The 13,114-nt window shown below is 40.7% G+C and overlaps 1 protein-coding gene across 2 annotated transcripts in view; it reads right to left on the minus strand.

The window, feature by feature from the left end:
* The window catches only part of SPECC1L (sperm antigen with calponin homology and coiled-coil domains 1 like), a 120,934-nt gene that overhangs the window by 9,416 nt on the left and 98,404 nt on the right, over window positions 1-13,114 (minus strand). For both annotated transcript variants that reach the window (XM_059713521.1, XM_059713522.1), the window contains 2 exons: window positions 2,998-3,114; window positions 698-757 (listed from right to left, as the gene is read on the minus strand). In XM_059713521.1, coding sequence (XP_059569504.1) covers window positions 698-757; window positions 2,998-3,114 — 177 coding nt within the window. The remainder of the gene's footprint in view (window positions 1-697; window positions 758-2,997; window positions 3,115-13,114) is intronic.

The raw sequence follows: 13,114 nt of genomic DNA on the forward strand, positions 1-13,114 counted from the left end.
AGAAACAACGTTAAATTAAGAGGTAAAATCTTAATTTGCTTTTCTTCAATATGGACCTTGTTTCAAATTTTCTATTGTGTTTCCTGTGGTGGATTATGAGGATAAAGATGGCCTTAATACCAACAATATGTTGGACCAACAAATTGGTCCAGCAACTGATGTTTCACATAAATTATAACCTTCACATTGCACTGAGAAGCAGATGAGTCTTCATGGGTCTGAGGTGAACTTTTAAGAAATCCAACACATTTGAAATGTAAAGTCAAATCTAGAATGTAGTTTGTTCTTATTCAAGGTGCTAGCACAGATTCACAGTATGCTGAGTAAGAAATGTTTGGTATCTGCAGACCTTCTACATCTAACAGGCAGAATACCTGCAAGAGTTTAACCTGTGCCCTTCTTTAGCTTCACTGTATTGCTTTGAATAGAAATATTTTCTTTCTATGCAGTAGTTGGTCACACACCTGTTTTGTCAAGAAAGCAAGAAATGACCAAAAAACCCAGAAGACACCAGTAATGCCCATATAACCTTTCATATATGATTACAACTGTGTCATTTCAGCCTAGGGACTGTCTTCACTATTGTATCTTGGGTCTAAAACATGAGCATCTTTGTGTTACATAGCTTCCAAATGTAAAGTTTAAAAGATATTTTATGAACAACACATGATCTGCTTAGTGTGCACTTAACACTTACCAGAGTGGACTTGATGCCAACACTTTCAGCAGCTTGAAAAGCCAGAGTGAAATTCCGCCTCTGTAAATGTGATATGAAAATATGTCAGTCAAGAATAAAGACAAAACTTTTGAAAATTTAGCAGGCTTCTTGCTTGAAAACATTTCTAATAAAATCCTTAATTAATTTTAGTTAAAGCATAATATTAGATACCATTCAGACTTGTGCCATAGGAGTCATTCTGTATCACAGACACAGGAGTCTTTAGGAAATATTTACCACCCTCCTGACTCAAGGATAAAGAATTCTGAAGATGACAGCTAAATCAAGTGATAACTGAAAATTTTGTCATGTATCAAATGGGGAAAACCCCAGAGATAAAAAGGGGTGTTTCCTAGTTTTGGAGGGGGATGATTTTATATCAGGATGGGTAAGAAAGAAGCAATTACAAGGCATAATGCTTTTTTCTCTTTATCTGACAACATTAAGTAAAAGACAATGCTAAGCAAAGTTCAGGAAATTCCATATTTATAAGGTTCTAAATTTCAAAATTTCATAAGCTGCATATACTTCAATATTACACACACACTTATGTTGTTTGATAAAAGTGTGGGACAAAATGAATTGGCAGTAAGGGGTTCTGTTGATTAAATAACAGTCAGTTTTACAGAGGGTGGAATTAGCATTCAGGAAGAAAGTATGCAATTATTCATCTTTCCTAGGTATTCCCATAATATTCCCTCCATTTAGTAAAATATTATGTAAAGCTGATTTTCAAGCCAGGGTCTAAAATTAAACTTTACTGGAGATATTCACTTTGTTTTTGTCAGCCTTAGCATTATACAAAAAAAAAAAGATAACATTTTTAATAATCAACAAGAGACAAACAATTCAATTTAGTTTCAAGTAAAAATATGTTTTTCAGAATAATAAGAGGTCAAAAAAGCTGCAGCACTAAATCTTGGATGAAAGAGGGAATTGTAAGAGAATATCCTCCACAGACCAAAAAGGGATATATGATAAAAGTTATTATGAAATAATAAAATCATTTAAATATACCCAATAGCGAGAAAATAAGAACTCAGGGACTTATTCAAAAGGTGACAATTATTTCTTCACAAAAATGGAAAAAGTATAAGTGATCTCTTGGCATATATTGAGGAAAGCCATTTTGTATTTTTTTGGACGTTTCAATGCAACTCTGGAGTATGGTCTTAATAGGTTCTAATTACAACAAGGGATTACTTGTTTCCTTAAATGATACTTAAACTTTTTTTTAAACTATTTAATTAAAGAGGAGGAAAAAAAACACCCCAAAAAACTTTTTTTCTGAACATGACATGACCAGGGTGGGACTGGAGAATATTTGCCCAACCTGGAGGCCTAGCCTGGCTCCCCCCAGTACCCCAGCTGGGGTAACTGATGGGGGCTGCAAGGCGAGAGGCTCTGTTCCACGCCCCACTCCAGCGTATGCTGGGCATAGCAGCCAGAAAGCTGCTGCTGCTTCCTTCCCTCCCTTTCCAATGACAGCTGCAAGCGTGGAGCTCAGCTGGTGCTTGCATGGGCTAATTTCTTGCATGATCAGCCATTTTAGAAGTGCTCTGCAGCTGTGCACGTGTTAGGTCATGGCTGAAGAGCTCTTTCAGGGGCCAGATCACGCGAAAAGTGTCACTACTGTCTGCATCCATAAGGAAATGTCCTGACTTACTGCCCACACTCCCATTCCCCAACCATTTTTCCCGGCTCTTTCTTTAAAGAGCTACTTGGCGCTGCTTCTTCCCTGTGAGAACCAGAATGCAAACAAACTTTCAACATGACTTACTTAGTTGAACATAATAGCTTTGTGTTGAGAAGAGAGGAAAAGCACATACCCAAAAGCATCTCATAAGGTGTTTGAGAGCCACACTGCTTTCACTCTCGCCTGCCCTTTGCATGGGTCTGTGCAAGGGTCAGGGGAGCACCTCCTTCATCCAGCTGGTGAACTGAGTTCACTTCTTATTAGCAGCATAGCTGAAGGGGGAGGCAGGTGGGGATGACAGCCCCTGTCATCAGCTCTCTAGTTTCCATTGCCGGCAAGTACTGGCAGAGCAAGTTTTCAGGGTGCTTTTCCCCACTCTGGATGCAGAAGGAAGTCCCATGAAGCAACAGTTACTTGTTTGCTTGATAAAAATGTCTGCCAGAGGCCCCAGTAACCCAAATACCAGCCACCTTCCTTGTGTCAGCTCTTCCACCTCTATGAACTCTCACAGAGATGCTATGATGCATTTTTCTAAATGGTCTGTATTTTCAGCAAGTCTAAATAGGACTTTCCAATACTGTACCTTGTCCTGGCTGTTCAGCTCTTGGTAGGGAATGTGGGCTGGGAGGTAAGTATGGAGGACTGCACAGAAGGCCAAACCGTCGTTCCAGCTGCTGCTGAAGTTTGTGATGTCAATGTTCTTGAAGGGGAACAAAGTTTATATAAGCAAAAGGTTAAATTCTAAAGCATTATTAAGTGATAAGCTACAAAGCACCTGGGAAAGTAACAATGATAAAAAAACAAATCACTCATGTTTTTTGCCCCTAGTTGAAACCACTCTGTTTCCTGCGTTTCCAAATAGCCATCTCTTCCAATTCTGGAATGGTATGAATTCAAAATCTAATACTGCTGAGTGCACGAAAGACAAGGGCAGAAGAGAGCCATTTTTTCCTGTCAGATGATTACCTATGGAGCATCTTCTGTCTTGCCATTCACTACAGATGCATGCCCATTTCTGAATGCTTATGTTCCACCAAGAAAGGAATATTTTGGGAAAGTTGAACATATTAAGATATGCCAGCAGGAACAAAGTATAGTTAAATATTTCTGGGCTCTTTTAGTAGCATTGTAGGGTTTTTCTTGTAGTTGTCATGATCTGGAGAATTTGAGAAGCAAGATTTGTGAGATAAGATAATATGTTTCACTGGTCCAACTTCATAGCTGAGAGATATGATAAGCTTTCAGTGCTCTGAGGAAGGATGTTCTCTGCCCAAAATCTTGTCCAACATCACTCCAAACCATAAAGTTGGCCCAATAAAACATGTTTCACCACATAAATCCTAGTTCTGGGCTTTATGGAATCATAAAATATTATGGTAGTTGACCTGTTTTATCAAGAAATGGGAAGACTAGATTTTTCTCTTTTTTCTACTGTATTACTAATCAGAGAAAAAGACTGATCACTGACCACAGATATTTTCTTAAGAATTTTATTTTCATTAGAGAAAGATAAATGAATGAGGAGTCAAAAGATTACATAAACTAGTTACTAATTCCTGATGAAAAATTAGTTCACTGGAACACTTCCATCACTGAACAGCTGAAGGCAAAGTTCTTTTTGAATGAGGTATAACAGTAAAATTCCACATTCTTTAATTGGTCATCCCATATACCCTGCCCTTTACTGTTCCAGCAGGAAGCTCAGTAGCAATGTTAGATGCATCTTTTTATTCAACAAAATTGTATAAAGAGTTGTTGACAAGAGTGAATAGGGTCTGCCACAGGAAGTTATGAAAAAGATGCTTAAGTGACCGTTTTAAAATTACTATTCATTTGTTTTTGGCAGCTAAACAAGGGTAAAGAGCTTAATGCCACCCTAGTGAATGTCAGCCAGTTTAGATTTAGCTGATTAAAATCCAATTACGAACTAAAACAACCAGCCTATCCTTTAAGATCCAAAGGCACATATTCCATGCATCAGATATACTTCTCCCTTAACTGAGGTTAAGTCATGTTCTTCATATTTGTTGTTCCTCTAAGCCTGAAACAATTAGAAATCATAAAATCCAACAAACAGAAGAGTCAAACTTTTCCTCCCCACAGCCTGATGTCCATCACAGAGACTCACAAAATACTAACTGTAATAATGATTTATCCTTGGTAAATCTCCAACAGAAGTGTCCAGAGTATTAATATGCCAAATACAATAAAACTAAAAACAAACATCAAAATTATGGAATTGCGAGACTCAGGTTTCCTGTCTTATCATTGAGGGTTTAGGATCACAAATGTAAAACAATTGCAATGTTCCCTAACCCTCCCTTTCACATCAATTTCTGCAAGAGTACAAGGGGAAATCTTCATTTCCTGCTTAGCTTCAGCTTTTTTTTATACAGTGTCTACAAATACAGGTTCAAACTATAGTGATGTAAGTGTACGTGCTTAGCCTCACAATGCCTGAAGGCAATGGTCTGAGTGTTGCTGTGCAATCCAGCAGCCTGCTTGCAAACGGAAATGGCTTTGTTCGAGACCCCCAGTCTGTGGGAATACCAATTTTTTTTTTTTTTTTTTTTTTACACTCAGGCTCAGCTTCCTCCAGACACAAGAGCAAAAAAAAAAAAAAAAAAGAAGTCTCCCTCCTTTCCCTTCCAACAGCCAGGAAGCTGGAAACCAACTGAATTAATTTGATTTGGTTCTCAGATTTCAGAACTAGGTCAACACTACCTGAACTGGGGGAGAAGGGGGCCTTTCATTTTTAGCTAAGAGCCACCAGGCAAATCTTATACTATAGAGACAAGGCCAACTTTCAAAGATGTTAACAATCAAAGCTATAGAAATTCCTTGATACACAAATATAAGTTGCTCTTTGAAAACTTCCTCCCCTACCAGCATGACATGCACTGCCTGAAAGCTTTTAACCCAAATTAAGCTTTTAAGGGCTCTTCTTTCTTGCCAACATTGGTTTGCAGCCACCTACCTTTAAAGTACTTGTTCATTTTTTTTTATTAATCAAAACAAAGCTGAAGATTTGGAGTAATGATAAACTCTGCCCAATTTTACAAAACAGACACCTACCATATGACTATTGTAGCCACTAAAATTGAAGAGTATTTTTTATAAAGTCACATCCCATAAATAAAACTACAGTACAATATGAAAGACTGCCCATACAAAAATAACATTCAAGTCTCTTCCCAAGAAAGAGCCTGGGAGGTGGAGAAAGGGGAGAAAAAAAGACAAGCTGGATTGTGGAGAAGTCAAAATTTAACATTAAACGGTGTGGCCCTATGTGCATTTGGCTGAAGAAATTATTTGACTCTGGACTGCACCACAGAACATTCAATCACTTCTTATGTAAAGACTGGGGCAAATTTAGTAAAAAAGACAGGTAAGTATAATTAAAAAGGCAAAAAACAGAGAAGTTGCATACAACTGAACATTTAAGGAATGCCTGTATTTAGTGTTGTTATCCCCTAAGCTCTAGCAATTTGAGCTGGGAGAATGATCTCTTCATAATGTTCGGCAACATTCAGCCAATATTTCTTATGAGCAGAAGCTCAGAGTTTATACAGACAACAGTTGACTGCAATAGTCTAACATAGAAATAACAGCTCTGAATATGTTGTTTCAATAATTATATAGACTATAGACCGAGTAAGGAATAAGATGTTAGCCTGTTTCTGCCTTCGACATTTACTGTCATTCACCTAACCTGGGGGCGTGAAAACCCTGGTTCGCAGGCCAGATCTGTCCCCTGATGCCATGTCATCTGGCCCAGGGAAGCCCCATGGGCTAAGGCCCTGCATGTTAGATTGGGCAAACAGGGTAGTGCAAGGCCTGAACCTGGTGTGTGGAGCCAGGTGAGAGCAGTGCAGGACCCCAAGACGCAATCCTGACACAAGGGAGCCAATCTGGGTATGTAGGCCCAGCCTGGAGCATGGAGTTTTATCTGGTCCTGTGCCACTCATCTGGCCTGCAGGGCCAAAAGGTTGGGCACCACTAACCTAACCATATTTGGTTATGTGCTCTGGTCCTATTTAGAAAAACAGTTGTTCACAATAACTGAAGATTATTATAAATTCACCCATTTTATGTGCTCCCAAACAAACGGTGCGACTGATACAGCTGTCCATCCAAGCACAAAATGAATACCTGGTGGAGGACCAGGCTGTTCCTACCTCTATGGAGATCGTGGCATGTATATGCTAGAAAAAAACAGCAGTAAGTGTAAATCTGGTATTTATTTAGGAATTTACATTTAATCCTCATCTAATCTTGCCAGTTTTATACAGCTCAGATTCAACTGCTTTTTCTGCAGCCTATGAGCTTCTGAGTTCAGGTTTACATATTGTGAGCCAGGATTTCTTCCAGAATAGAGTTAGGTGAGAATTTTCAAACTAAATGATTTTTCACAGGACTATACTAGTTTTGATGAAGTTTTGTTGGAATAAGGTTTCTGAGCTCCAGAATAGAATTTCTAGGCAAAATTGGAGAGAAACTGATTCACAAGAACTGATGCTAGTGTGGGGTAAAGAAAAGCAAGATTCCACAGCAGGGCTGCTGCTCTGCATGCCTGTGTGCATGTTTTTACCCTGCAGTACATGAAAGCTAACTTGTAGTAACTCAGCCTTTAAAATGAAAGTAAATCAGATTTTTTAAATAGCTGTACCTGTTGGAGCCACGTCTCTAGCCACCTGTGAGTCCTCATTATATCCACTGCAGATTGTGAAAGAGAGAGGCAAGGCTTCCTCAACCCCCTCTCAGCCCTTTTGCCAAGAAGAAATCCCTGCATCAGGTTTCCATATTTGCATGGATGAAATGTAGGTGCATCATGTGGACACCTCATAACTAGGAACCTACTAAATTTGCAGTTTTGCAGAAACAGCAACATCTGGGATTGTCTGCAAAACCAAAAAACAAACAAACCTTGCTCCCCAGTGGTCCTTACTGTTGGGAGGGAAAGGCTGGCTGGTGAGGCAGCATGCAGGGCAGCAGACAAGATGATAGCTGCCCTCTGGTCCCTCTTCCCCCTGCCAGGGCCTCTCTGCCAGTCAGTGCTAAGGGGCAGGGCCATTGTGAAAAGACTGCAGAATCAGAACTTCACACCATGATCAACCCACAAAAATTGTTACGTCCCCGTTCCTGCCCCCACTTCTGCCATGACTTAGGTAGACCCCTACTCATAACTGGTCACTGAGTGGCTGTCAGTAGAAATTTCATGCATAGCGGTCGGCAAGCAGAACCATATGCCTGGAGATGGGAAAGGGAGATACTTCCTGAATACTGGTTAAAGCTGCCCTACTGAAGCTTGCATCTGATCTTTAGGCCTGAACCAGTACACAGAAAGTGGTAAAAGCATGAACCAAACTTTCCATTGTTGCCTACAAATCTCTTCTGCCAGCAGTCCTCTACTGTAAACAAACCCCAAGATACTTCAAGCTCACAAAAAAAAAATCTGGTTGCTCACTCTGTCTTATTTTCTAATTTTAATTAACTTAATGATAACCATTATAAGGGGCACGGGAAAAATGTACCAGTGAAATATATGTACAAGAATAATGATTCATTTTTGGACAGCACTTGGGGACAGTGTTCAGATATACCAAGCAGACTACATTAATTCTCTTAACAGGATTTGAAAAAAGTCAAAAAGAAAGGGAGCCATGCTTCGTAATGTATCTCCATTCTTTACTTACAGTCTCAGTATGACAACAGTGCACATCTTACCATCTAAATCAGGGGTAGGCAATGTTTTTGGATGGAGTGCTGAAAAAAACCACAATATCTACCTTGTAAGGTACTGGAGTGCCGGCATGCCAGAAAAACAAAACCAGGGAGGTAACATGGCAGGACACACTAAAAGCAATAAAATGTTGCTTTTTTTTTTTTTTTTTTTCAGTAAATACCAGGTTTTCTAAAAATTATAAACCTGGTGACAATAAATAAAACTTCTTATATTACCTTTGTTCTTGTGTATTCTTTTTTGTTAGGCATGTGATGAGAGAGAGAAAAGAGAAAAAGAGATAGAAAAGAAAAAGAGAAGAGAGAAAAGAAAAAAAGATAAAAAATAGAAAGGCGAGAAAAAAGAGAAGAGAAAGAGAAGAGAGGAGAAAAAGAGGGAGAAAAAAATAAAGGGGAAGAGAAAGAACAAAGAAGAGGCAAGAGGAGATGAGAGAAAGAGAAAGAAAGAAAAAAGAAAAGATCAAAAAAGGAGAAGAAAAGAAAGAAAAAAGAACAGAAAAAGAAAAGAAAAAAGGAGAAAAAGACAAAAGAGAGGAGAGAGAAAAGAGGAGGGAAGAGAGAAAGAAAGAGAGAAAAAGTAAAAAGAGAAAGAAGAAAAATGATAGAGAAAAAGGAGAGAGAGAAAGAGAGAAACAAGAAAAAGAGAAAGAGGATGTGTCTGTTGCTTGCCCATGTCTCCCACTGCTACCAGCTGCAGCTCAGGCCCACTTGTCCAGGGCAGTTTCTGATGAAGAGAGGCAGCAACACCCCAGCAGCAGCCACCAGGGCCAGGGTGCTCAGGCCTCCCCGATGGTCCCACAATGGGGGGAGCCCAGACCCAGGGCTAGAAGGGAGGAGCCGGCTGGGGGTTGGGCAGATAGATGTCCCATCCCACCTGGGCAGGGGCAGCACCAGGGAGCCGAGCGCTGGGCTGGGTGCTCAGGGCAGGGTCTGGGTGGCGCAGGGAGAAGCAGGCGCAGGGGGAGGTGCTGCGGGATGGCCAGCTTGATTGGGCACTTTGGAAGGTGGAAGCTGGAGGAGTGTAGGGCTAGACAGGAAATGGGGGCTGCCCTGGGGCTCTGCAGACTCAGGCCACAGGGGGCAGGTGAGTGCCCAGTGGCACCCGATGTGGGGCCCAGCCTAGGCAATGCAGCTCTGCGGGGATGGGCTGCAGCCACCCTGCCTGTGAAGGATGCTGCCTGGCTGGGGCAGAACGAGAGGGCTCCGCACTCCAGGCTCAGCCTCCCTGCACACCGGGCACAGCATGAGTGGGGCGGAGCCACCCCTGCTGCAAGGGCCTGGCCACAAGCCCCCCTGGGCCCTGGGAACAGCCACCACTGGCAGTGCTTGGAGCCAAACCGTCTGGAAGCCTCCAGAACAGCAGCCCTCCGCAGCGCCACCCCAAGCTCTGGCTTTGCCCACCTGCAACTCCCCTCCAGGGGTCAGGCTGGGCTGGGAGGTGCAGCCTGGGGACAGGGGGTGGAGTCAGCACAAAGCAGACAACCAACGTCATTGCTTGTGTTCTCCTGACTGCTTCCGTGCCTGCTGCAGCGCTGAAACCCGTGGCTGCTCTAGCGCGCCTGGAGCAGCAACTTACAAAAAAGCATTTTTAAAAAAAATTTCTTTGCACACCTCCTGATGTGCCAAGGAAAATCTCTCCATGTGCCATTAACTGGCACACATGCTGAGGGTCGCCTATCTCTGATCTAAGCGAATGTAGAGAAGATACTAATTTTTTCTCATCAGGTGCTTTCCCCAATTTTTAATTATTGCACTAAGGAAGTACACTTGAGTAGCCTAAGGCCCAAATTATATTTTGCCTTCAACAAACAAATACTGCATTAATAATGAATAGCAATTACCAGCATAGTGAAGAACCCCCAAACAGGCAAGGCATATTCAAAGAACTGTAACAAAACAAAATGTGCTCAGAACAAGTTGAAGTGACCAGAAATCCTACAGGGGTTCATTATAGCCCATCTTCTGACAGAAAGTCAAGACCGCAAAAAAGACAGCACTGAATTTCAATTGTGCAATCCAATTGCAGAGCCAGGAACATATTGGCTCTTATAAATGCTTAAGGATCTTAAAGTAGAAGATAAGCAAGAACTGTTGATCCAGTTCTCAACTACCCTTTGCTCTTGCACATGGCTTCCCTTCTAGAACATTTCTGATATACTGGTATTAGAAATATTTTGGTATATTAATTGCCTAATGAATGTAAGATAATTTTGCCGCCTTAGTGGTATTAAATACTGTATATTATGGGTGGTTGCAGACATTAAAAACAAACAAGTCACCTTTTACCAGAAGAAGCAGCATGTTACTTTGACCCAGCTCTGCAGTGTCTGTATATTTCGGGTACTTCAGTGGGGCTTTCTGGCACTTTAATAGCTGATTGACTTAGCTTCAAATAAGATAAAAGCACCAAAACCCCGCCACTGAAGTGCCTAATTTATACAGATGTTGTGCAAGCTGCATTCAATTAATGTGCTGCCTCTTCTGGGCACGTGGTGGGATCGGAGCAGGAGCATGCTGAGTTTAAAGTAAAGCGCCTGTTGTTGTTGTTTTTTAAATGTCTGCAAGCAGCATATTTGTCCTTTGCTTATTCTTTTCTAGTACAACTGGAACAATACTAAATATAGATCCATTTAAAGACTTTTTTCCATTTTAAATTGGGACCACTGACTTCCTGCCCATCAGTAACAAGATATGAATATTCCAATACATTTCATTCTTGCTACATTATAAGAGGAATTTAACAACTGCATAGTCTCTAGCCCTAAAAATGACTATTGTGGGGGAGAAGAGAAGGATTCCTTATGAACATGTACTGGCCTTTTTTTATTACTTCTGAAAAATCTAATAAATTAAATGAAATAAGTTGCATTAGTGTAAATTAACCTGCTAGTAAACAAGGGACTAGTTACAACATGTCCTATCATCAAGGCAAGGAGGAACAAAACACTGTATATTCAAATCTAGAGATTTCTGGAGTTAGAAGTGATTTTAGCTTCTACTCATATGTTTATCATTTGTGTTTCTGGAATACACAGAGTACTAGCCCTGGATCAGAAACCCCTATGTGCTAGGCACTGTACAAAATATTAAATAAGAGGGTCTTCTTCCCCAGAGGCCTTATAATCTAATTATAAAAAACAAGAAACAGATGGATACAGGCAGACAGAACATGATAATGAGTCAATGCTAACTGGCATGACAGGCAGTAGTCACAACACAACAACCTAACCACTACCAAGTTTTCTGAAGGCATCACAGCAAAGGAGAGAGAATATGAAACTTGAGAATACCTAGGAAAAAGCGCAACGGTATTGTTTGAAAAACTGATGACTAGATGACACAGACTGACATTATGGGCCAAGCGAAGGCATGAGTTAACCTCTCAATAGTGTAAAATGACAGGCTGGTTGGGAAAGACTGGGAAAAGAAAACAAGTAGCTCAGATTTAGTATAGAGAAGGGAGAGCCAGCAGATGGATGCAGGGAGGAATGTGTGACGTGGGCAAAGCAATGGGCTTGGAAAATGTATTTGCCACAATGATCTCTGCAACATCATCTGCAACAGTCACATCAGCAAGCAGGACTGCATTTGTTAAGTCCAGAGAAAAGAATGTTGCTGTAAGAATGATGGAAGGATAAGATCCTGGACATATGTTTAGTGGTGTGAATAGGAAGAAAACAAGGCCTTATCTTATACGTGTCATGTGGTAAGGATCTGTGAAACGTACTTAGCCTGGATATGAGGACTGAGAGATGGGTCCGAGTCGAAGAGGATGCCTAGCTTTGGCAGAAGAGGTAGGCGGGAAGATGGTGGCGTCCACAGTGGCTGAGAAAGGAGGTAACAGGATATGACATGCCTCCAAGTTGTGCAGGTACCTTTTATGGTTTGACAGTTATCTTTTTTCTTGAAAGAGAAGAAAATTGTACCTCTCCCTCTCCTGCCCCCCCCATGAAGACATGAGAGGATGATTAGACACACACCATCAGAAGCAGAACCCTGTCCCCCACCCCAGCCCCTCCCAAAAGAAAATAAAGACTATTTTTCACTCTAATATTTGACTTACAATAAACTTCAATTTCACTTAAATGGCAACATTCCTAAATACACAGAGCTCTGAATTTTCACCATAAGATAGTGAAACATTCCTTTAAAAACAAAAAATAAAAAAATCAAACCTTAAGTCTATTTGAAAAATGTCTGCTTCAAAAAGCTTAGCAGATGAGCTAACCAAGTTTCTAGACAGACTATAAAACACCCTCTTCTCTCTAGGCCATTCCTGTCAGTTCCAGCTTCTATTAAGACAGCAAACAGAAAACAAATCCATCATCCAAGCATGTTAATACATTCAGAGAAACCAAATGAAATACAACGGAAGGAAACAATTAAAAAGGGACCTGCTTCTATTTACAAACTGCTTTGAACGTTAAGGATGACTTTTATTACCTAAGTGAAGGAGGTGCAGCATGGCTTGACGAGCTCACTGGAAATCCAGGAAGCAAACAGGCGGTCATCTGAATGAGCAGTTTTCCACACTCTTAAAAGGTCCTATTATATTTGCACAAGGTGCAAATACACAACTGGCACATTTCAGGACTGTGTAATTCTTTAAAATACCTTCAACTACTTATTATATTGTTGGAGGAGCTTACTGTAATGAAATTAGCCTACTTTTAAACAAAAGTGGATCATTACTTACATTAAACTGTTAAGCAACCACAGTAGAAGTGTGAGCCTAAAAGCTTCCATAGCATTTCCTCTTCATTACAGGTGCCTATATCTGGCTATATTAAGAGGAGTCTCACTGAAAGACAATTTGAAACTACTGTTTTAGATTATGGGTATTAAAGCAATAAGCAGAAGTGAGTTTTCTGGCAAGCTATCAAATGAAAACTAAGCACTGTCAGAGATGAACGTACTCTATAGGAAGTATGGCAAGAGGGCCACAGGTCAAATGCACA

The sequence above is a fragment of the Alligator mississippiensis genome, chromosome 10, assembly GCF_030867095.1.
Source record: "Alligator mississippiensis isolate rAllMis1 chromosome 10, rAllMis1, whole genome shotgun sequence".
Classification (NCBI taxonomy): domain Eukaryota; kingdom Metazoa; phylum Chordata; order Crocodylia; family Alligatoridae; genus Alligator; species Alligator mississippiensis.